This window comes from Megalops cyprinoides, chromosome 8 (genome assembly GCF_013368585.1).
Source record: "Megalops cyprinoides isolate fMegCyp1 chromosome 8, fMegCyp1.pri, whole genome shotgun sequence".
Lineage (NCBI taxonomy): Eukaryota > Metazoa > Chordata > Actinopteri > Elopiformes > Megalopidae > Megalops > Megalops cyprinoides.
The window spans coordinates 22375089-22400130 of NC_050590.1; the positions used below are offsets into that span (position 1 = coordinate 22375089).

Genomic DNA, 25042 nt, shown 5'->3' on the forward strand with positions numbered 1-25042 from the left:
TCTAATTCGAGCTTGAACGCTAGCTATAGTGTTGCCGGGATAATTCTAATTTATTGTAATTTTGCTAGCGCGACTGACATATTATCATGCTCCACTGGTGAGCTACAATGTTCCAACTTTGATCTCTTCCAGTTCTTTCCTGTTCAGCAGTGATTGTTTATATCAATTCAACAGCCAGTGCAATACGCCAAAACAACTTTTAACACTCACTCTCCAAGTTTCTGCCATTGGTTCGCTAAACTTGTATAGCAGTCGTTTCACACAGAACAAAAGGGGTTGCGTATTCTTCAATGCTACAAATCGGCTCTTAGCGTAACGTGTACCCCTTGGCAACCGACGTCGGTCACAACACAGTTTCTATGGTGTTAATCAGGGCGGCCCCCCTCGCGTTGCGTTTTTTTTTTTTTTTTTGCCAATTTGAATGTGAATACGAAGGCGTTTCCGTGCATTTTCTCTAGCAAAACGTCCGTAAAATGAGATTGGTCTTCTATTTTAAATAATTTTGGAAAGAGCAAGAGACAGAGCTGGTAGGCCTATAACCATATTTATTCCAGTCATTAACCTGTTGCCTGTATAAAACTGCAGTGCATGAAAGACGTCAATCACAAGAATGTAGAACAAAACTTTCCTTTTTCCATTACGTTCCATTAACTATATCATCTGTAACAGAATATTCCATTGACAAATCATTTATATGAGTAACACAGAGATATAATTATAAATGTGCAATTTATTCAATAAACAGCAATGTTCAGTTGAGAGCTCCACTAGAATGATAGTCAGCATACATGGTGGATCCACAGAACCAAGACTGGGAAACCCTCGTTCATGAGATGAATGCCTGAGGTTACACTAAAACAAGTAAATGATGCCTCCTCCTTGTAAGTGAAACTTCTTTATTGAAATACACAGAAAATTACTAAGAGCACAGACAATCCAGAAAAATTCACCAGTGGAGTACAAAAGAATAAAATCTAGGGCAATATGATTATTACAAATGCATTCTATAAAAAATACACATTTAAAAATACACAACTGTGGAAAAAAAAATCTTCTTGAATTGGTCCCAGCCCAGAAGGGAACCAATTTTTGCATTTCACCCCTACCCATGCATAAACACAAACACCTACTGTACACATGTGAAGATTCTGTATTTCGGAACCATGAACCCCCCCACCCACCCACCCATATTTCCAAAATGTTTTCCAAGACATCAAGGAAAGGATATTAAGTACAACATGCTGGGGGAAAAAGTACAGACACTATGATTTATAAATACATTTTACATTTTATTTTCCCAATAAAAAAATACATTTATTCTTTTCAAATTTACTTTATTAAAGAAAGGAGCCCAGGGTGAGAAGCACCATGTGTAAAGGCAGTGCTCAGACAGTGCTGTGCTGTGAGCAAACGTGTCCTAGTGGGCCATGAGCCTGTGGAGAGAGGCTTGCTCAACCAGTCTGTGATACTCCTTCAGCTTCTCCCGCAGCTTCTCGTTCAGCTAAGAATGAGACAAAGACAAAACTCAGTAAGAGGCAGAAAAAAATACACATACATACTTAATTGTCCAAAGGATAATATAAAAATTTCACCAAACTAATGGAGAAAATAAAAACAGTTTTTTAATCTTTAGAATAAACCCCCCCCCCCCCCCCCCCAAATGCCACTACTAGTACCACATAGTAAGTCAACCTTCTCAACCTTTTTGAAGCATTCTGTTATGACAATCCTCTATGTATTTTTTTCCATTTACATTTAAACTGATATTTACTTCACCAAATCAAAAAAACTCGCCTACTCACAATGACATTGTTAGCATTGGACTGGTTTTCATTGAGTGCTTGCAGCAGTTGATCAACAGAGGTATACGGGATCCACACCAGAGGTGCTGTGGCTGAAAGAGGCCTCTGATGTAACAACAAATGCAGACAGAACAAGTCATATTAGAGACAGATATTTCAGACCACCACTGCCCATATGTAATGCTGAGAAAGGGTTGTTCTCTCACATTATATAACAAATACTATAAGGAGGTCCCAGAAATTAAGAATATATACTGTGACACAGTACATGTCAGTGGAAGGTTTGATGATATTTACATTTATCATCTGTTACATATTTGTATCTGTGCATCTACAAAGTATGCAACATTGTCTACCTCTATTCCAAAGTACTGGTATCCCTTTCCAAGCAGAGCATCTACATATTCCAACATCAGATCCACCGCTGACTCAAGCAGGTCGTAGTTCAGATAGAGGCGGAGGAGAGCAGCAGTATCCACTGCCTGTGAAAGTAATGAGATTTATTACACAGTGAGTGCATTGTGTCTCTACAGTTCCTCATGGTCAGATTACCATTTCATGAACTAGTAGCAGTCACTACCTTTAAGTGTTCACTCGCATTGTAAAATAATCAGTGCTGGGTTTTCATTAAGGAGCTGGACTTATAACCACAATACTGTAGGTTCAAATGCTAGGTGGGACAAAGGCTGTTATAACACTGAACTGATACTGCACCATTTAAGTGTGAACTGTGAAACGCACCAATAAGTAAAGTTGTACACATGGAATAAAGACCCTCTTTAAGGGTGTGGATTACCAGTTTAACAATGTAACGAGCAACAGAACACAATAGATGATATAAGACAACAGGCCTCCATTTCTTTACCTTGTAACTGATCACTAGCCAGTCAGGCAATGGGACCCCATGTGAGAGCAGCGTATTGATGACACAGCGGTGATACTGAGCATTCTGGGAAGGATACCTCTCCAGATAGTACGTCAAAAGGCGCCACGCCTCTTCTGTGGCACTGCAAGACAGTGATGCACAGGAACAAGAAAATCATTAGAAAAAAAATCTGTGCTATATGACACTGTCATACATTTAAAGTGAGGAACAATTTTTAAAGTCTGCACAAACCTTGACTCTTTGGTAGTAATAACTGTTGGGAGCTGATTGGATGACAACCAATTCCAGGCTTCATTCTGGCTCACCTCCCCCCCATATTGTAACTGAATGCACCTAAGGGTAACATGAAACAAACTCTTTAATTCAGCTTATTCGGTTCAACTGAGAAAGAAAAGCTTTATATAGCTGGTGTAGCAGATATGCCTATCCTCTGACACCCCTCCCCCTCCCAGAGCAAGCAGGGGTCCCCTAGCAAAACTGTCAGAGGTACGACGCCTTCACAGTGGAGCTAAGAGGGAACCAACGAGGACATTGTTCTCTATTCACTTATATAGGGCCACTTCAAAGCTATACTCCACATGGGCACACAGTTTGGTCACTGGTAGAAAACATGTGGCTCCAATTGCCACATGATCTTACTGGAGCCCACGTAGACACCGTGTGACAAAGATCTCAGAGTCTCTGGTGACATCTGGATGACCAATGTTTGAGCTCCCCTTTTGAAGTGCCAGGTGCCTCAGAGGTGTTACACACCACACATGCATGGCTACACCAGGATGTTTGTGCTTATCTCAAATAAGACCAATGCAATGAAGTCACTTTACAAATTTTGTAATGTTATTTTATAGCCTGATAAGTGTGAGGAATCATGAAGAGCACAATCCTCTCCTTACCAGATGGCCAGAGCCATATACCATACATTTTGAAGATGCTGAGAGTAAGCATTGGAATAAACTTTGGTTTGGTTGCAAATATGTGTCCACATGGCCTTCACTGTGATTTTGTTTAAAAGAGAAGCAAACAAACTACATCAGCCTACACATGTAATTTATTCATCTGTACCATTTTCGCCTTTTACGATCCAAAACAAACACAAGCATGGAAGATTCTGTATATACAGTATCTACATACATAGAACCTAATTTACCACTGTGGAGGAAATGCTTTTAAATAAAACACTGAACATTATTCAAGCCTTCTGTTTCTTAGACATTAGCTACTTACTTAAAAGTCAGTCCCTCAAATACAGGAGTCAAAGGGAGTTTGAAGGTCTGAGAAAGTGACATGGCAGCGTCAAATTGTCCAGCTTGTACCAACAGTGTCACCATCTCCACCGCAGGGGCACTGCCTGCAAGACAAGGACATACTCCAGGCATCTCATGCCTCAACAAAAATTCTGGGTCGTTCCACCCAATGCAAATCCTAACCTGAATACCTGAAAAGTGAAAATGTGAAACCGATCCAATATCTCTCTCTGCTTAGGCAGAGAAGCTATCTATATGCACTGCAAGAGTACCCACAAATTTGTTTTTTAATCTCTAATACTGCCTTCATATTTATTTATCTATGTACAAACTATTCAAAGCTGTACTTTAGGCTATATGACCTGAGTAAATCTAGTCAATGGAAAATTGATGTAACTTTAATCAGCACTTAATCTCCATAAATATGCTATCACTAGAATGGTTCAATTCTTTTTTCATTTTTAAAATGACTGATTAAAGAGATCCAAAGAACATTTTATACAGAGTACTCTCTGTTAACTGCAAACCATTCATACAACAGACAAAGCAGAGACTGCAGTGGATTAATCAGACTGCATATTTAACATCTCTTTGTGCTGCCAAAGCAAGTGTATGTGACTTGCTCCATTAAAACTGTTTGCTTTGGACCCAGAAGACATATTGAGTTTTGCATCCTCCTGAAAAGGAGTAAAACTGTCTTCTTAAGGATGGCAGCTTTATTTCTCAACTCTCAACAAAACAATTGACACCCAGTTAGGTAAGTGGCAGGAAGTGGCAGTGGTATTGCCAAAACTGCCTCCAAAGTTTAGGCTATATTTCCACTCTTGTGCTTTCTCCAATTTGTGGTCATGATCCTGTCTAACATATGGAGTTAAAGGACAGTCATGTTATGTATGGCTCCTGTCTGAACAGGTTAGCCGGGATCTTTGGGGTTCCTCGGTACCTATAACCCCAACACTCTTTCTGTCAGCGGAGAGTGTCTGAAATTTGCTCACTCTGTTCAAGTGTTAAAAGTAACTGTCAATTAACTAGCGCCATTCATCAGTGCCATCACAAGTTCATCTTTGCCTTCCCGTAAAATTTCTGGTATGCTACTAAATGACTGCTTAGTTACCTTAGAACGATCTGACACGAGAAACTAAAAACTGTAATTCTGATGATGAATCAGCAGTCTACTAATCAGCAAACACAACATTCAAATTTGATAGGACATGTCGCATATTAAGCGCAAATCATTTCACTTCACCATGACAGTCAGTTCCACAATGATATGTCCCTACCTGTGTTGCTGGCAGAGGACGGGTCATACTGGGCCAGGGTGAGGCGGTTGCGAGCAAGGATGTACTCTTTTTCCAGGTCCTTCAGTTCCAAAATCTCAATCTGTCGATTCACTGTAATGCACACACATCACTCCTTGTAAATTCTCAAATTTCAGTCTATACTGAGTGCTGGAAGCGAAAGTAGCAGCCCTGCAGGCCGAACTGAACAGAGGTCTTTTGCAATAACTCTTCAACTGTTCAGTTCCCTTTCGTTAGGAAAATGATGAGGATCACTTCCATTTACCGATCAGCTTAGTTAATTAATATCCATATAAACAATCTATTACCTGGAGTTGCAGCATACTCTCCATCGTAGTTTCTCTTTGGTGATGTACCTGGGCGTTCATACTGTGGACAAAAGAAAAATAAATAAATCCTGTACAACACATTTCAAATGTGTTCTATATACAACCTCAACACAAAACACAAACTATCATGTCATCTAATAGTGTGCACATCTGTAACAAAGACAGCAACCAAAAATATTATCATTTCAAAAAAGGTGAATTTAAATTACAGACTCAAATCCCAGAGACCATGAATGAGTTGTCAGAGTTCTAAATAGAAGTCTTTCAGAGTGTAGTGCAGTGGTGCCATCCCCTGTTCCTGGAGATCCACAGTCCTGGGCAATTTAGAGATGCTTTCCCTGACACACCTGGAACTACATGAATTTCAAATTCTTATTTAATTAATGGCTTGAATCAAACTTTAAAGACCTAATTTGTACCAAATACAAGAATCCCATGGATCTCCAATGGACACCACTGATGTGGTATATGTCTAGCTTGGGTCTCATATGGTAAAGCTCCTCTGGATCTGTGGTGTGGAATTTGCCTACCACTCCTCCAGATGCAGGCTGGACGATCCAGGCATAGTCTGGTCGGATAAGTCGGAGGCAGTTCATGGCAGCCAGGTAGCAGTTGACTTGCTTCTGCAGGCCTTGTCTTGTGCGAACCTCACGGCCCAAGCGCATGCCGTATTCAAACATCACTGTTCCGGCTGGGAGAAGGGCAAAACACAGGGGGGTCACTGTCACCCTCCACAGCTCTACTGTCACACTGACTTGTCTCTCACAACTGTCTCTCATTTGGTCTGGAAGGCCTTTGCCATTGTTTGGCGTTGATGTGTCACATCAAGCATCTGTGTCAATAACAGGCAAATTGTATAATCAATAAGAACAAGTAATGTATACTCTAAAGGCAAATTCAATAAAATAAGAAACATGTTCATACAATTTTTACAAAAAATATTTTCTTCTTTACTTCAGAACCTTGGACCATATTAATGAATGTGGACAGGTTCAGAGTCTGCTGCAAGTATGGCAGCTACCAAGACTCTGACACCAGTGCAAAAATCTAGCAAATCATTCTATTCTAGAGGATTTCTTATCTAGACCAGTGTTTCTCAACCCTCTCCTAGAGAGCCACTTGTCCTGCATGTTTTAGATCTCTCCCTGCTCCAACACAGCTGATTCAAATGATCAACTCGTTATGAACTCCTGAAGCTGCTTAATAACAAACTGATCATTTGAATCAGATGTGTTGGAGCAGGGAGAGATCTAAAACATGCAGGACAAGTGGCTCTCCAGGAGAGGGTTGAGAAATACTGGTCTAGACCATTCAGAGAAAATCGCTACATGAAAACTCACCTTTTCTGTAGTTGTGTCGATTGATGTGGAAGGCATACAACAACTCATAGTAGTTGTGAGACATGAGGTCCACTGCTCTTGCACGAGATTCAATGATACTGACAACCTGCATTGTGACAATTTGAAAGCACATTTTTATGTTCCCCTGGGCAAACATGCATGTATACACAAACAGCTTGAGATTCAACAAAATGTTTGCTAAAGCCTCATTTCCGTTTATAAAAACATAGTGATGACACGCGAGAGGTACGGTGGACTCACCTCGTCATGCAGGTTTACATATGGAAACTGTACCAGGTCCTGCAGCTGTGAGCGCTCACACAGCACCACTACCAGCTGTCGCAGACAGTCCAGCTGCCTGCAGACCACAGGGGGAGACTTAATCTTTGCAGCACATCAGAAATCAGAACTTCAGACATTTTGACGAGATAATCTCAGAAGCAATAAAGTACACAAGTGAACTAAATTGTGCCATCCAAATTCATCCAAATACACAGAATCAAGACATGACTTCATACAGTCACAATAAATGGGCACACTTGGACCATTTTGACCTTTTTTCTTGTCTCTTAATTTTACCGCTGCATTACACATCATCATAAATCTTCCAGTGCCCCTAATAATACTTCTCACTATTGGTCTGTCCAATCTTGGTAGCCCATTTCATCATATTCAAATGATAACCACCTATGTTCATGGTGGTTATTGCAAAGCACTGTGTGTAATGCCAACTACATTTACAAATAGCATTCATACACTGCTTCTTGCATGCACTATTGTTATCTTTTAACAGACAAAAGGCAACATTTTGGTCATAGAGGTCTTCATCAGAGCACCTTTTATCGGAGAAAGGTCTACATAAGATAAACACTAACATTACAGACTTCATTGGACTGGTTAAATGCCCCAATAGGATATTGTGGGCTTACTATTACATTCACAGCAGCTGAGCCTAATACGTTGACTTTCATCTAAAAGAGAATATATCCATTTTAGAACATAGTTCAACATTAGTCAATTGCACTCTATGAAATTGGTTGTTATATTATCACCATTTTCAGCCAAGTTGTACTTGGCATATCTGTACACTGAAAGCCTCCTTCATTAACACAAGAACACAGAAATACATTTACAGGAATGTAACTGCTACAAGGTGGCTGTTTTGATATATGAACGCTCTGTAAGCCACCCTTACCTGCTGGGGTCAGGGTTCTGGGTTAGGGCTTCGTAAGCCTGGCTGTTGTGTCCAAGATCCAGATGGTGTTTGAAAATGCGAGTCCTGAGAGCAGCCTATGGCAGACAGAAAGAAAGCAGTGAACACGTGGTAACTTAGCTGCAGACGGAGGGATGCTAAGGAACCTTTCATAACCTCAGCAATAGATACTGAATATCCATTCATTGAATATTACTGAATAATATTGAGTATTACAATGCAAGCGTGAAAGAGTGTATTAAATGAGTGTTTTTTGTTGGGTCTATAATGTCTAGCACAAGTTCAGACAGCAAGAATATTATAAACCTGTAGAGAAGGACACAGTAAACACTACAATTAGATGCTCCATTCATCAATGTACAACAAAGGCAGATTTCCCTACCTGACTTCTTATGTCGTTGGTGGCCTCTGAGATAGCCATAGTAGCCAGCTGTATGACCAGCTCCGGCAAGCCCACGTCTTCAAGCAGCCGCAAGACCTGTATGCACACACACACATGCACACACAAGGGCAGGCATTACAAATTCTAATACTCCCAGCATCAACCATACTTAGTGCTATTCAAACACTAGAAATTCCTTAGGGTCAAGTGGTAAGAGAAGTGTAAGCAAATAGCGCACCTTGTTATAGTACTGCAGGCGTGGAGTGACAGCTGCATCTTCGTCCTCTGAACCTGTCAATCTCATCAAAAACTCCTCCTTCTCTACTTCGGTGGCTGCCTCCTGGAAGCACTGCAGAGCCTGTGGAATGGTGTTTTATTAAAACTGTACCAATATAAGCAGTGGTATTCAGGTAATGTTTAAGACCACTGTGAATGTGTTAGAGGTTAGAGTGACACACTGCTACAGGTGATAAGACTATGCCCACAGGGGAGATTTGATATCACCCACCTTGTGCCCCTCGCCAGTGGCTAGGTAGCACTGTCCCAATACGAACCGACAGGAGCCCACATTCACCTGGCACCAGGTCCCAGTCAGCCGAATATATTCCTGAACATGGGAGAAAGGACACCTGTACAATGCTGGAAAAAGAAATCCCTCCATAATTTGGAGTGCAGTTTTCAAAAGTAAATTCTGTTTAAGCACACCCTGATGCACTGACCATATGCAATGTGTTACCTGTAACTGTGTGTACTGGCAGTTTCCCATCAAACACTCAGGGAAGAGAAAGCCTGGGTTGCTTGGCCATCTAGAGATTTGATGTAAGGGCTAAATGGAAAGATCATGGACACTAAGCAGATATGCACGTATGGCTTCTCATCAAGCAACATTAGAAGAATGCACCAATAACACTAGAAGAGAGAAATGGGTTGTCAATGGTGTCTAACTAAATGATTCAAAAGAATGGATTTTTGGAAAAGGGGAGTGGATGGGGTTATTAAAACCAGAAACTTTCCTTGAAGAGGGTAGGGGCCCTTGGGCCCTTCCCATAAGCAAGTGGATGAAAAGGATACAGGTGCTGGCCGAGCAGGGTGATAATGGTGGAGACCATCTGGGGCCAGCTCAGCACAGCCTGGCCTAGTAGAACACTCTGCTGGGAGTGGATCTGGGAGATAATGGCTTTCCGGCCCACGTTCTGGTAGAACAGCTCCACCACTGTCTGAAGAGTCAGCACTGGGCACAGTGATGGATTAGAGTACACGTTAGCCACAGTAAATGTGGCAAGCAGATGCCTTACTTTATGGTGACACTGACTGCTTACAAGCTGCAAGGGTGACAGAGTGCCAATGCAGTTGAAGCATCCCCGTCAGCCACTGCATAACAGTATGGTCCTATAACCCATTTGAATTGAACTCTCTGGTCATCAAGGTGTCATCAAATATCTAAATAAATCAGTATCACTGACTGTATTTGTTTCAAAGGCTTCAAGCATACTTAGGAACAAGTATCTCTTGATTTTGAATAATTCAGAACTCCATCACCTGCTGTGGAGTACTCAGACCTACCAACATCTGAGTATCAACTCACCCCAGGCTCATGCTTAGTCACTCCATCTCAGACCCTGAATGCTGCTACACCCCCTCACAGGTTCCTCACCAAGCCTGCCCCTCCGATAAGCTCAGTAAAACTAGACCTTATTAGGTGCCACCAACACCTGTGCATATTTGGTATCTAATATAGCAGGAACAGCAAAACTTTGGTGTAAGCAAACACTGCTAAACATGTAACTGCAATAAAATCAATTTGTAGCTGTGATTATGTAAAGCCTATCTGAATATTCAGGGTACATTTCACATCACAAAGGTGAGACAAGGCTCATAACAGCCACATATAACACACCAAAACTGACAAGACTGATGCAATTATTTTTTTTGCAATTTTGTACCCATGTAAATTAACATCAAAACAGTTGTATGACGCCCAAGGCGCATGCATGTTAGCAGGTTTCATTACTGATTTTACTGTACTTCTTAAATATTGTTTTTCAGAGCTGTAATTGTCTGACCTGATTTGTTGGGAGTCAGGGCAGGGGAGTCAGATAGCTCCAGCACAGAGAGGTGCTGCAGGTTAGCATCTCTAAGAGAAAAAGGAAAAGAACCATGATGTTTCACACTGCCAGGATGAGTGCAAGCAAATGAAGCTGCTTTCGGGATCACAAATGTGAACCAGGCCTGAAGACATGAAAAACTGGCAGGTTCAAATTCCTTCTATTTTTCCAAAAGGACATCTGGATGCACACTTCATATAGCTGCCTATGATCAATACAAGGTAGTCCTTTTTTTACATGCAAGAGAACAAAAATAACATTTATCTTGTATGAAAAATGGAAACAGAGCAATAGATGTCTGACATAAAATAAGGGACAACCTACTGTTTTGCCAAAGTTTCTATCAAACTAAGAATGTTAAGAATGTTTGACTGTGAATGTTAATCGCCACACTCACAAGGTGTCAAGGGGCACAGGGGCGGACAGGCACTGGGTGGCCCACTTCAGCAAGTAGTAAGAGCACAGCAGGAGGGATGTGCGAGGTATCAGGTCCTGCTGCAGCGGGAGAAGCTGCCCTCCTCCTCCTAGGAACACCTGTGGGGCACGCATAAGTAACCAGAGTAACAGCATGTGCCAGCATGTGCTAGTGTGCGATTCCCAGGAAAATGCGTGTAGATGCATGTTTATATGTGCATGCACAAGTAGACAATATGTAGTAAGTGGTAATGCTATAGGACATGCCCTGTGTGTGTGTGTGTGTGTGTGTGTGTGTATATATACTTACATTGCCCCCTAGTCTCAGGTAAAGTTGCTGCAGAATGAGGAGGTCTCTGAGGAGCTGTGCCCGTATCATGGCCAAATGACACGTAGCCTGGCAAACCACTGTTACTGCCACACTGCTGCCATAAAGCTGAGACAGGCTCATCCGCACATTGAGAGGCTGGCCTGCAGAGGGCGCCACACAATGCAGAATAGGTTAAATGTTAAGTCACTCAACTGAACATCTCAATGAACTAAACTGAACTATGTCAGTTATGTAGCATGTCCAGTAGGAAAACATTACTGAAAATAATGGAACATAACTAAAATAAACTCTGAACATCCCACATGTATTTGGAAGCCCTGTTATATACCCTATGGTCTTGATGAAAGAAAACAAGAACGAACATTAATTTTTCATTTGCAGTGCAGCTGAAACGCAGTATCTGTGTTCTAACAATCAAAGCTGTGAGTTGATGTCAGGTAAAATTTTAGGGTGTGGCCCACCTTCAGCAAACGTGCCCTCCCCCTCTGTTTCCCCCTCGGTCTCCAGGTCCACCTCCCTCAGCAGGGCAGTCATGGCACCGATGGGGTTGCGGATGTCTTGGAGCTTGTTTTGGATATCCTCAATGATGTCACTGACGGGGCAAGAGTCCATCACAGCCAAAAACCGACACCAATTAAGAAACAGCCAGTATGAAAGCTCTGTGACAGTACAATGTGTGTTTTTATCACAATGAAGATGCATTCCACTAAGGTGTATCCCACAGCAATGTGTGTGTCTCCATGAGGCAACTATAGAACACAGGGCCCTGAGTGAAGCATACTTTCAATGCTCTGGTAAGGATTATCCAAAGCTAACATATGTGAGATGAAGATAACAGGAAAACAAAGCCACTTTAAGAGGCCAACAATACCTCACAGTAAGATGATATTTCAAAATATGAGACCGAATAGTAACTAATGACTGCATTCCACAGGATGGGGTCTTGACAACATTAAACAGAACCCTTTTGCTCCTCTGAGCAAATGAAATTTTGCTGCTGAATATGAGGAATGACAGTCTGGATAATAGTTGTTTCAAAAAAAGCCTGGTGAGAAACTCTTGACCAGTGAAAGTACATGAGTGCAAGCAACACAAGTATGTGTACATTCACAACGCTAGAGGGAGAAAGGGGGGTATCACAGGGGTAAACAGAGGTTTTACTAACTCGTCACTGGCTAGCAGGATCTCCAACACCTGTTCGGCAGCCCTTTCAGGTGACTGCAGGTGCTCCAGGGCTTTCTCCATGATGTAGGCCATGTCCCCCATCACTGCCACCCCAAGCATGTGCAAACACAGCACCAGCTGCTGCACATCCCTCCCCAACTCTGGGTCTAATATCAAGACAATTGTAACACCAATAATAAACAATAATGATACAGATACAAAACTTCAAAAACCTCAGAACAGATGACAATAAAGTCCAAGTTTTGACCGTCTTATTACTAAAATTCAGATGGCTTAGCTGTGGACAAAATCTGTTCAAATTGGTTCAAAACGGTGAACAGCTGACAGCATATGACACTCCCTCATTATTGGCATAAAGTACCTTCAAAATCCCATTACTGTAAGCCATCACAATGCTTAACTTTGTTCAGTTTGGAGCAACATTTCCATCACATTCCACTTTCATTCTACTGGTTACATATGTTTTGCAGCAGTGCATGAATAACAAACAGCACATCACATTAACTTGGAATATAATACGAAGTAATACAGTCTGACTATAGTTCAATAACAAAGTACATTCATTCTGACAAAATTTGGCAAACTTAAAACAAAAGCTGATTGCAGTTGGTTGTATTACTATAAGTTTTATCACAAGCACAGCACAAGCTTTCCTATGTTCACACACATTCTTTTGTAATAGAAGCTCTCTGCTGATACTATGTTTAGGTGAGGGAAACTGCCTTTCAAACATAATCATGTGATCTCTTGACCCCAGATATCAAACAGATAAATGCACTCTGCTTTGTCTGAAACAAGGACTCACCCTCAGTGATGGGCGTCTCATCATCAGAGGACAAGTACTCGTCAGAAGACAGGTAGATATGGTCTACAGCAAAGCAAGGCACCAAAAAGGATACAAAGCCCTGGGGAATAAAGCAGCACCAAATAATGGATCCATGTGTTGAACTGTTACAGGTTTTTTCCATCTAAAAGTCAGGGCGTAAGTCTAATTTCATTAGCTGTTTATTCACAGACACCAGTTTAGAGCAAGTGCTTCACAGATTTTTATAGCATATGGACTGCTAAGTGCAATGCCCCGATTGTTGAAAAATAATTTCATTTAAAGAAACATTTCTTTTTAAATGAATTTGAAGAAAGGCTATGCAACAAGTATTAGACAAAATACTGACTGAAATGAAAATATCTTCCTGAATCTAAATATTCCCTTTCACACTTCACACCTACCAACCACATCATCTTATGAAAGCAAAATCCAAGGAAAACCCTACTACATTACACAGAGATTTAAGACCAACACTAAAAAAAGAGAGTACAACAAAATGGGTGCATGACCTCTGTAGGTCAATGTGTGTGGAGAATGGAGTCAGTACCTTCCTGAGCAGGCAGACCATGGAGGTGGCAGGGTTAACATGCAGAGCAAGGGGGGTGGACAAGGCTTCCTGGTACTGCACACAGCAGGCATAGAACTTGGACCAGAACTCCAGCTGTAGCTGCCGGTATGCCTCCTGGGAGAACTCGTACTCTGTCACGCTGCTCTGGAGCTAGATAGGTTTAAAGCAAAATACACGGAAACCAAATCAACACCTCATAATTACTTTAACATGGGAAAGGCATACCATTGAACTTCAAATACCCTGCAACCAAAAATACCATAGATGAGGGGACACATTTACTCACTTCACTTTCAACTGCCACTGTCACCTCCTTCTTCAGTGCCTCCCAGGAGTAGTCCAAGATTCGCTCAGAGCCCCGGCGATAAATCTAAAATTTAGGACAGGACACCAGGTTCAACCAAGAATTTACATTCAGGAATTCAATCCAAATAAGACATGGTGTTCTCAATACTGCAGCAAACATATTAGAAAATGTGATATTTAAAGCAAAACAAAAACAAAAAAACACCATTCTCCCTAAGCAGCAATGCTAAACCACTTGATCACTGCCAATAAAGTTAATGAAGATGATCCATCCCAAATTATGAATTCTAATACACTGCAAATCTCTTCTGGTGACATTTAACTGTAAGCTGCCTGGAAACCATCAACATAATCTTCTCTCACGTGGTTTTTCCTGGACTTTACAGAGGGCTGCAGACACAAGGTTGACATTATCAAGCTTGGTCTCTAACAGCCCAGTCTACAAGAAGCAGCTGATGTCCTCATCAGATCCACACATCAGGGCCAACAAAGCAAAGACCATCTATATTTACAGTGTAGTACTGTAATAAATTACACTTTCAATCCACTTTGTGTTTACATTAAAAATAACAAATAGAACAAAGTAAACACAAATTGTATTGTGAAACATTTCAGTTTCACAATACAATTGTGTAAATACAAAATGAGAAGTTGTTGTTCAATATGGCTAGGCTGAGGCCCATCTGACTGAAAAAAGCTGTAGTAAGAACCGACAATTACACAGATACAGCGAATCAGACGATTAGGTTTTACTGTTGTCACTTTTACAGTGGAGCACAAAATCAGTGCAAGCAAAGAGAGAAGCATTATCATCGCTCCATTATCAGACACTTTGGTTGATTCTACTCAACTTTCATTTCCATTAGATAATGCTCTTTTAATCTTAGATTTGAATGCAGAACATTGGCCAGATTTTGCATCAAGGTCCTTTACCTGCAATGCTTTCACAATGGCAGAGGCACTGAATCGGACGAGAGAGAAGAGGGTCTCCAGGTAAGTCTCCTGTGTATATATAAAAAAAAAGATTCAAGAGAGACATCTTGAAAATATGAGGTATAATTCATTGCATTTCCAAAGAGATCAGCTGTGCAAATGATGGGATACCAACAACAAGTCTAATAAGTCTCTAACAAAGTAATCCACCAAACAATACAACACCGATGGGTGAAATGGAAACCCAAATTTTGAATGAAACCAGAAATTTCTATGGGGATGTCTGGTGGCAGCTACCACAGACACTGTCACAGTACTTGGGGTATCTAACTCACTGGAAAGTTTTAGAAGATTTAGTGTAATCTCAATTTAGTACGCTGCAACTACATTTGTTCAACCTTTTTTCAGTGGCTAACTTAATAGTTATGTAATGCAGTCAGCTGAGGGCTAGTTATGAAGGTAAGTGCCTACCTATAAGTATACAACATTATAACACAACTGTCAGTTACAGTTGTAAAAACATGGATAAAAATGTTTGTTTTTTCCAGGCTCCAGAGTAGCTCAGAGGTCAAGAAATTCAGTTTGAAAATTGAGCTCTACGATTTGGGTTCAATACAGCCGTATCATCAACCTACGATAACTGAGAGATCACAACAGCCAAACAAAATTGGCTTTGTTCTGCCTTAGAATAGGGGTGGCTAGGTCAGCCTGGGTAGCTCCACCTCATCCCACACCCTTCACACTGCAGTGTGAAAAGAATTTCCCATTTGACATCATGTGTTTCAGAGAGCACATGCCTGGATTGCTAGCGGGAGTTTTAGCGATGAATGGCGAGATACAATTGGTCAGGAGAAAAATCCTTCAAACTGGGACAGAAAAATGATTCCAGCATTGTCTGCTAGAGCCCAACTGATAAATTGGCGTGCTGATATTATCGGCCGATACGAGCTAATTGCACTTAAATCGGTATCGGCGTTTATAACGGCCAATAAATGACAATTAAAAAAGAAACAGAGAGACGGAAGATTGTTCCTTCGACCATGTTATGAGTGTTTTTGTTGCGTAGTTTGTCCACCAGAGGGCACACTGCAACGCCACTGTTGGCAACACACGTGTTTGGAACTCCACAAATCACAACAATCAGCTGACCCAAGCAGAGTCCAGCAGGGTAGCCCATGACAGAGAACATCTGTGTTCATGGTAAACTGAGTCCCCCCATCACTTCTCCTCTTAGCCTAAATAAGCCTGACAACGTCCATGCCAGCCATCCCTGGTTTTGCTGCAGTAACGTGAATGCCGGTACCGTCAGTCAAAAGTTTAACGTTTTACGTTTAACATTTCGGTAGTTGAGTGGTGTAGGCTAAGCTGTTGACAAATTTGATTGTAGGCTTATTCATGAAACAGTGTGGCAGTTCTAGCGAGTAAACAAACAACGGTCCTATCATTTCTCCCTCAACACTTCTAAAAATTCTCTGGCAACATTGCTTACAGCAGCTTATAACACTGTCCATTGCTAAATTAGGTTACCCACAAAGCTAGCTAATGCCATGTTTATCAGTGGAAGACCACTAACGTTAATGAGCGGTTAAACTATAAACTATAAACTATAACTATAGCGTTCAACACCAGCGTTTACTCTAGGTCACTGCATCAGTTTACTGCATAGTTTAAGATAGAATGAGATTTTTATATTTTACTTTTTTTATATTGTACTTTTGTTCAAAGTACTATTTATGACGATAAAACAAGTTTTGAAAAGTACTGACAACCTAACCACTCTATCAGAGGCACTGTATCTATAAACACACACGAGTGCAGTGCATGTAGTACGGTAATTCTACTGTGGAGCATGCACAGCAAACAGTACATGTACAGTAGCAAGTCCACATTCATTCAGTGATCTTTTACAGGGTGAATTTGAATTCTTCCATTCACTAAATAGTTTGGGTGCAGTGGAGGATTAAAATTCAAGACTGCAAGCATGATCCCGGTATATATCAGACCAGTGTCTCTTTTTCAAATATTCTTAAAATGATTTATTCTGATGATTTGTTGCTGATGCAAGTACCCACCCTGGGGTCATGATCAAATCCAATGGGGATTTCCTCTTCAGGTGGTGGTTGTACAAACACCTGGTTCCACTGGCCAGCTACATTACTGCAGATAGAGCACATTATACACAGTGTACATAGGCATTCAATCAAATTCAAATTTATATTCAACTGTGTATTTACATTACACAATATACAATATACAAACTGGGCTAAGGGTAAGAATTAAAACAATGTGTATTTCACACGCTAAGTTTGGAGAGCGCAGTTCTGTCCTATGATGTTTTGCACAAGTCATCCAGCGCTGGTGCTATCCTGAAAGACAGGTCATGTTCCGCTATAAATGCGGACTTTATTCATCTAACCAATCCTATCGCCATTTATTTTTCACCCCCCGTTCTACTGTGCTTGTGTCCGACTCACAGACAGTTGGAACTAGTTGTCGACTGGATAAGAACAGTGCTCTCATGCCAGTAACAGGCCTAGCCTAAACAGGCTACCATTGGTTAAAACTAATCCGAAAAAACACCACATCAGTGATTGTTTTTAATAAAATTGCGTTACGGTTTGGTAATATCAGAGCCCCTATACTCTAGTCTTAATTTATTGCCTGATCTAAAATCTCTTCACGCCGGATTTCCAGCGTGGTGCTGGAGATCTTTAACCCATGCATTAGTCATTTAAGGAACATTTATATTTATTTATGGTGAATAGAGCTGGGTGATATGGCCTATACCGCAATCACGATACACAATATATATCTCGATATTTTAAAATCTCCTCTAAAGCACTTCATAAATACTCAATTTAACCCTTTGATGCATACAATCACACCAGTATGATGATTCTAATAGTCACCAATAACGCAAATGAAAACATACGTAACCATGTAATGTAACGTGCACTGCATAGCATAAAATAAGTTACGTGCAAAAGGGTCAAAATAATCAGCTATAGACCGCTTCATCTGTGAAACGCAGTAACAGCTAAATGGATTGTACAGTGCGTGTGTACAGGCAGGGAGAGTGCAGGTAGGGAGAGACCAACTGAGCCAGTGAATAAGAAAAAGTACTACTTTCAACCACAATGGCTAATGCAGTACCCATGCCGGAGGGGCACCAAAACAGCCTAATGATCATCATGCACTCATACGAATGCGACCGCATGAATATTTAACTCACACACTCTCAATAAATGGTCGCATATGCGACCATTTTGGTTGCAGTCTGGAGCCTTGGATAAGCCAAACCACTGCCAGACAATGGATGCGTGCTGTTTCTTTTCGGAACCAATTCAGCCGCCTCCATCTCCTATTACCGTTTCCAAACTCGCTTTGGCGCTTCACTTCTTTTTCTGAGAGTTTTTTTCTTTATGTGTCTGTGAGAGTGAGAGAGTCATAGGAGAGAGCGAGAGAAGCGAAACGCCAAAGCGAGTCACATGCCAGCGGCTTAAAAAAATTACGTGACAATTTGTACCCGATGTTCGCGATATAGTCATTTACTACATTCCACGTAGAACAAGCCGTGATACATTGAGTATATTTGATATATCGCCCCACCCCTAATGGTGACAGTAACTTACACTGCACTTCATGCCGACAAATCAATGACATACACACATATAGGGACATGTAACGCTTGAGGCCTTACTGTTCGAAGTTGATGTACTTCACTACTGCCTGGTTATCATCATCATCCAGCCAGAGGGCCCACACATCAGTGGAAGTCAGGGCAAAGTCCACCAGAGTCTCCTGTTCATGACAAAAGTGACTTGAAGTAGCCCACTATTTTTGTTAAGTGAATCTCCAATCCTCTACAGCTGGAGAAAGGCTGCTGGTTTGTGCTCAAAATCCTACATTTGCTGTGATTTATTCTATTACGAATGCTGCTGCAGTGATTCTGGAAAAAAACAACATGAAACCTATGCAGCTATTAACAATGACAACAACTGTGCACCACTTGGCTGTTAAGTGGAGAGCACTGGTGACCTTAGGAACCTAGGGAGCCATACCTGCGTGGTGTACAGCGAGGAGATGTGGTCCAGGCTGTAGCGGTTGCTCTCAGTGGCGACCAGCTGAAACACACAGAACTGGCCACGTTTGGGCACGTTGAGGTAAACGCCCAGACAGAGGCCAGTCGAGGAGGAGAAGGACAGGCGCAGCTTGTGGCCCTGGCCCAGTGAGTGCCTCACGTCCCGGCTCACTGGCATGTAGTCCAGCATGTCAGCAACCATCAGGCACAGCTGATCCTGGGTAAAAGGAGTGTGAAATGTGAAGTGTGCAAGGTTTGGTAGGGCCAAATACAAAAAGACACTGAGTTATAGATCTGTCTCATTTAACTAATACATAATGGTTAACAACAACAGAGAATGATGGACTAATGATTCCTGTTAAGTTTTGGAATAATTAAACCAATCTAAATTTTTTGACTGGACATTTTGAGGGAGTACACCAATTCATACTCAATGGAATTGGTTAGAGATATGAGAGAATGTACATCAATGATTTTAAAGGCAAGAAAGATATAAAAATGTTTTGTGCTCTTGAATGGGAAGAAATAAGTTACCCATCCCTGCTATCAATGACAAAGTAAAGGACATTATGAGCTTCAAGCTGTTAGATCTGTTAGTTTCAGCAGTTTGCCTGCAGCAAAGAGAAGTTCAAACACACTGACTCTGTAGGACCACATGCGGAGTTTATGGTCCTGGCACAGGGCAAAGATGAATGTGTCGTGCTCCAATTGCCTGACGGCCAGACTGACTGGCAAGTCTGATGGGCTCTGGTCTCCCCTGAAAAAGAGAAAAATCATAGGTTATGCCAAACATTTCAAAGCAAATCACAGAATACCTCTCATTCAAAAAAGCCAGGTGTTTGTCACTATGCATTCCCTTCAAATAAAGCAGTTATTCGGTCTGTCCATGCAGCATTCGATCTCTTACCTAATCGCAGTCGGCATCCAGCCTGCTAGTCGCTGCATTACAGAGCTCTGCTTCAGCTCCAGAACAGACACGGTCCCTATGGAAAAGCCAGAATTATGATCCATCCTGACCTATATTCACTTCTGTGAACATTGAACTACAATGACCAGAGGTTGGGGAACCAAGAATTAATTTTTTTTTTCCCTTCTTTCCTGTTTTCCTTCCTTTGTTCTGTGTGTGAGCTGCCACTGTTGGTGTCCACACTATAAATAACCATCTTGATTGTTACGCATAAAGACATCACCTATACCAGTTTAATTAAGAGTGGGAATAGACAGAAAAGCTGGTGAAAAGGGTGTTGAACGGGACTTTTTAAGTCAGCGCTGGTCACCCTACCTTGCACGTCATGTGGAGGAAGCTTGACCACGAGGATGCCTCCTGTAGCAGATGACAGGGCGAAGTGGGCTTCGCCTTCACTGCTGATCCAAGCAGCAGAGGTACCGGGACCAACTGGTTGGCCTGGACCAGCAGGGATGACATGGCTGTGGGCGGGGTCACGTAGGTTCAACTTGCCCACGTCAGTGAAGATGGACTGCATCTGAAGCTCTGTCACCAGTTCCTAAGGGAACAGAGAGACACGTCCCCACCAAAAGAGAAGAGCAGCCTTGTGAAGCAGTGTCAACTAGTGGTGCATTCAAGTCTTGCATCTGGGTCTGCTTTCGGTCTCATGCAAGCTCTTCACCACATAACTGGATTTACCTTTATACCTTTCTGATAAAATAATACAGGTGATAATGTGCTCAAGATAATAATCATTTCATTATTTACACTGAATTATTGGCATTTATCAAGCGTAGTAACTAAGCCAAGATGGAACCAAAACAAGAAACATTTCCAGCACTGCAGGACAGGGTGCCTACCTCTAATCTTAAGGATGTGGATTTAAGTCTCAAATTAATGTTGCATTTCAATGCAACTGCTTCAGGAAAATCCAGCATTGTCACTGGGTAAAGTGTGAGATATATGGATGTCTTAACAGGTACAAATACAGGTGATAATAAAAAAAATGATAAAACTGTAGTAAATCCAATGAAAACATACTAACAAAGAATACTCTGAAAGTTTTATCTGGCACAACAAGGCCAGTGAAATCTGCTATCAGTGTTATACAATAATAACTCAGAGGTCAATATTTAACACTTTCCTTGAATACCAAGACCTGAAGTAATGATGGAACTTGTCAGTGAAAACAAGGGTTTTATGGGTACTGGTTATACTTAGGATTTTAGGTAAAGCTAACCTCCCAAAGTTAATCTGTTATTTGCTAAGCAGATGCCCTCACATAGAACAAGTTGCTGTAAATTTATAGTACATCTTTCACTGTTATTGCAGTTTAACAGAGGGATCTATAAAGAGAAGAGCAGTGCTACATGTACACAAGGCAACATCTCATGAGAACCTGATGCCACATACGAATAGCTGTGTCAACAGTCAAAGTGCTCAGGGTCCTAAGTGACTGAGGCAAAAGACTTACACTGCGGTACATGCGGGATGGATGGGGCAGCACCAGCCGGTGCACAGTCTGATTTGTGACAATGAGAATAATGACATTGTTGAGAGTCTCCTGGATGTGTACACCTCCAGGAAGCAAGGAACACTGCAGGATCTTAAGTCGTACTGCGTTGTTCAGGAGATTGGTGTCCATGGACTGTTCCACCAGCTGAACAGTGTCCCCAGAGGTGGACCTGTGGAGACAGGGTACTGTCACTCTGCACTGGTGTGTGTGCGTGTATACATCCATCTGCATGAACATTAGAGTTAGGTGGTATCACTTTTCTCTTATTGTGAGGTCATCCTGGTGGGGGTGGAATTACAAACTTTATTACAGGGTGACAAATTTCACTTCAAATTGTTTAAAAATTGCTAATTTTTTTACACTGAGGCTACACTAACCTCACAAGAGCATATTATCAGTTTTAATTGTAAATAACATGTACCACTGTAAGTTAAAAAGATACGCATGTAAATAACATATACAACTGTAATTTGCAGTGTTGAGGAGCCTGCTGCCACTGCAGTGCCTGACCCCATTTGTGTAAACTGAGATGGTTGGTAAAGTAGCAAGTGTTCATGAAAGTTTGTCATATTCATAATCTTTTCATGAAACTTGCTTCTCGTAAAGTCAACAGGCAACATCACTGACATAATCTGCTTCATCTTATTGCCAGGCACATTTTTTTCATTTGTTTTTGGAGAAAAATTATTCTTTCCTTCACTTTCAACCTTCACCTCACCACTGATCACATGTGGTGACAAATAGTGTACTGTACATGACATTTACACTTACTCCCTCAACTACTGAAAACAGTGTCAGAAAATGTACATTGCTTTGAACCTAGCTCTATTGTAATGTAACTATTAAAGAAAAGGATTGTGGTTCAGTATTAAGCATGACACACATACTTTAGTCCTGATTCTTTAAAGCACTTTTTATAGCATAATTAGGAAAATCAAACCAATCCCAACTCAAGATATTCCAACATCCAGTATTATCGACTGTCAGCCCAATCCTAATATGTATGTACATACAATAAATTATGCTCCTGCAAAACAGATGTGGAGTGACTGTGTTAAGTTCCTGTTCAGATATAGCACTGTCAACCAACGTGAAATGCACAAGCTTTTCATACAAATCATGACTGAGCTCATCATAGTTTGCTTCTCACCAGTGTATAAATCTGTTGCTTGTGATAGACAGCAATCTTCCACTTTCCTCATAGTGAAATCCTCCAGCGCTGTCTGGGTACTTGATCCCCCCAGGAACAGCAGCCAAACCTACAGTAGAATCGTAAAAGACACGGTGGCATCCTTCATTAATCAGTGTGTTGTGGGAGTGTTTTCAAAGGCTGGTAAGGCCTTACCTCTGACTAAGTACTTAACATCAGGCAAATCACCTTGACCAAATGTGTGATATACTGCAAGACAAGGTCTAAAAACGTATACGTTAACCACCTAACCACCTAACTGATGCGCAGCAATCGTAGTCTTGAACGTTAAACTTACTACCTGCATGGCCATCTTACTAAACATAAATTGCTAAACATTAGCTGCAGAGGTAGCTAGCCTGGCAAGATCTGGGTCGACATAACACTGAGCACTGTATGCAGTTAAATAAGTATAATTAGCTACGCCAACAGTTTAAGTTTACTAGCCAAAAGTAACAGTTAAATAACGAGAACCAACAAAACGACAGCTTAAGTTAGTTAGCTTACTGCTAGCAAGTTAGCCACTGTCAATGCAGGCTGGTATCTGAAATTTTGCTATACCACACAGACATTATGTAAAATGATAGTGATATAAGTTTGTGGTAAGGAAAATGTAATTTACAGCAAAGCCATACAACATAATTAGCTAGCTGGTTACACCTGCATAAAAAGGCGCATGGTCCTAAGACAATTCGACACATCGACCGAAGATGAGTCACGACCTCGTTTTCAGTCTTTTCATATTTGTAATACACCGCCATTTCAAGAAAGAGAATGCAGACAACCATACAACATAGTAAACGTTTTACCTAAATTTACATTAATGTCACGAAATTTCGGGAGAGTTTCCCTCTCGAATCCACAGATTTCTATAAAACTCCTCTCTGGAACCGCCGCCATCTTCACCGCATTGAATTCTGGGGCTGAACAGGATATTAAAAACGACCGCCACGGCCCCCTTTCAAATACTTAAAGCCGCAGAGACACATTTATGCGCGCGGGAATCTGCGCAGAATGTTTTCGATCCAATTCATTTGAGTTGGTTAACAACTTTCTTTCATTAATCTCACATTTGGAATATTCAGGCATTTTACATGTGCGCATGTCCTTTTTTGGTACATGTGTGAAAACTGCTGATCCTAGCTTTTGGTCTCTGGACATGTCTTGTGTGATAGCTTATGAGAAATCTTTGCCATGTTCTGGTTATTTTCTCTCAAACAATACATTCCTTTGATTTGCTAACATGTCCTGTCACTATTTTGTCACTGCTGTGCCAGTTCAAACATTTTCATGCAAACAAAATGCAGGCTGAGTAAAAGCTGAACTGACAGAACTGGACAGTCAGCTATAGATTGACAAAAAGCGCTCAGATCTCTCCCTGTCCCTATTTAGGGTGGGGCAGCTGAAACAGTTGCAACTGTAGTTTACAAATAAGAAAAAAAAAATGAATAAACCATTAAACAGTACATAACTTGGACTCTGGCACATTTTGGCCTGCCTGAAACTTATCATTTTGTCTGGCTGTTAATAGTCTGGATCTGACCTGTGAAGAGGATATGCTATATTAATTGTTGCTGTCTAAACAGAAGGCCTTGTCATCCATGTGGTAGTGGAATACTGAGCAAATCCTAATTTTAAGCATGACATTTGTGTGGGCTTGCCATCAATTGTGTAGTCTGCCAGCATTGTCATAACAAAGTGTACTGTATATCCAGTTGTTGTTGATGATTATCTGTGATGAGATCTGCCTCACTTACATACTGAAGCAGAATGGACTAGCTCTGTTCATGATTCTCAGATTTTTCAAGCATGCTCACTGGCACAACATCTTATACAAGGCAAGATAATGAAGTTTTCATGCAACTCTATGAAGCTTAAAGGTACTACAAAGAGTAAACTAAAATGTGTATGTGAAACCATAACTGCCACTCTCCCAGTGAATTTTTGGAGGGTTGCTACGAGACAGAGATTATGACTGTCAGCCTTACCTCTTAACACCATACCCAGAATAGGCAACAGAAGCAGGGAGGGGGAACAGTCTTTCCCACTCTAAAACAAGGGCAAAAAGTGAAATGGCATTTTGGTAGCTAAAATCCAGATTTGACTGTCTGCACCACCTCAAAGTGACCCCAGAAAGGGCTATGGCTA

The 25042-nt window shown here is 41.2% G+C and overlaps 1 protein-coding gene across 1 annotated transcript; it reads right to left on the reverse strand.

Annotated features, from left to right (window-relative positions):
• Positions 1 to 1246: 1246 nt before the first annotated feature.
• On the reverse strand, positions 1247 to 23794 carry nup160 (nucleoporin 160). The gene is made up of 35 exons (XM_036535042.1): positions 23704 to 23794; positions 22856 to 22964; positions 21664 to 21874; positions 20526 to 20748; positions 20151 to 20226; positions 19886 to 20000; positions 19224 to 19460; positions 18863 to 18963; positions 17235 to 17319; positions 15163 to 15231; positions 14210 to 14293; positions 13903 to 14073; positions 13335 to 13434; positions 12510 to 12675; positions 11806 to 11936; positions 11324 to 11484; positions 10997 to 11133; positions 10558 to 10628; positions 9566 to 9725; positions 9231 to 9300; positions 9003 to 9101; positions 8733 to 8852; positions 8495 to 8590; positions 8095 to 8189; positions 7161 to 7257; positions 6900 to 7005; positions 6090 to 6250; positions 5539 to 5599; positions 5213 to 5323; positions 3913 to 4036; positions 2920 to 3021; positions 2668 to 2809; positions 2159 to 2284; positions 1803 to 1907; positions 1247 to 1501 (listed from the first exon to the last, which is right to left on the reverse strand). The coding sequence occupies exons 1-35, from the start codon at positions 23792 to 23794 to the stop codon at positions 1418 to 1420; spliced, it is 4197 nt and encodes a 1398-aa protein (XP_036390935.1). The 3' UTR covers positions 1247 to 1417.
• Positions 23795 to 25042: the final 1248 nt, after the last annotated feature.

What these genes read in the sequence shown, in the direction of transcription:
- nup160 (XM_036535042.1), bottom strand. Translation starts at nt 23,794, where the DNA reads ATGGCGGCGGTTCCAGAGAGGAGTTTTATAGAAATCTGTGGATTCGAG. An exon ending in AGAGTATGCTGCAACTCCAG is followed by an intron (nt 5,324 to 5,538) that starts GTAATAGATTGT and finishes TGTGCATTACAG; the next exon opens with TGAATCGACAGATTGAGATT. An exon ending in TTTGAGGGACTGACTTTTAA is followed by an intron (nt 3,022 to 3,912) that starts GTAAGTAGCTAA and finishes TGTTACCCTTAG; the next exon opens with GTGCATTCAGTTACAATATG.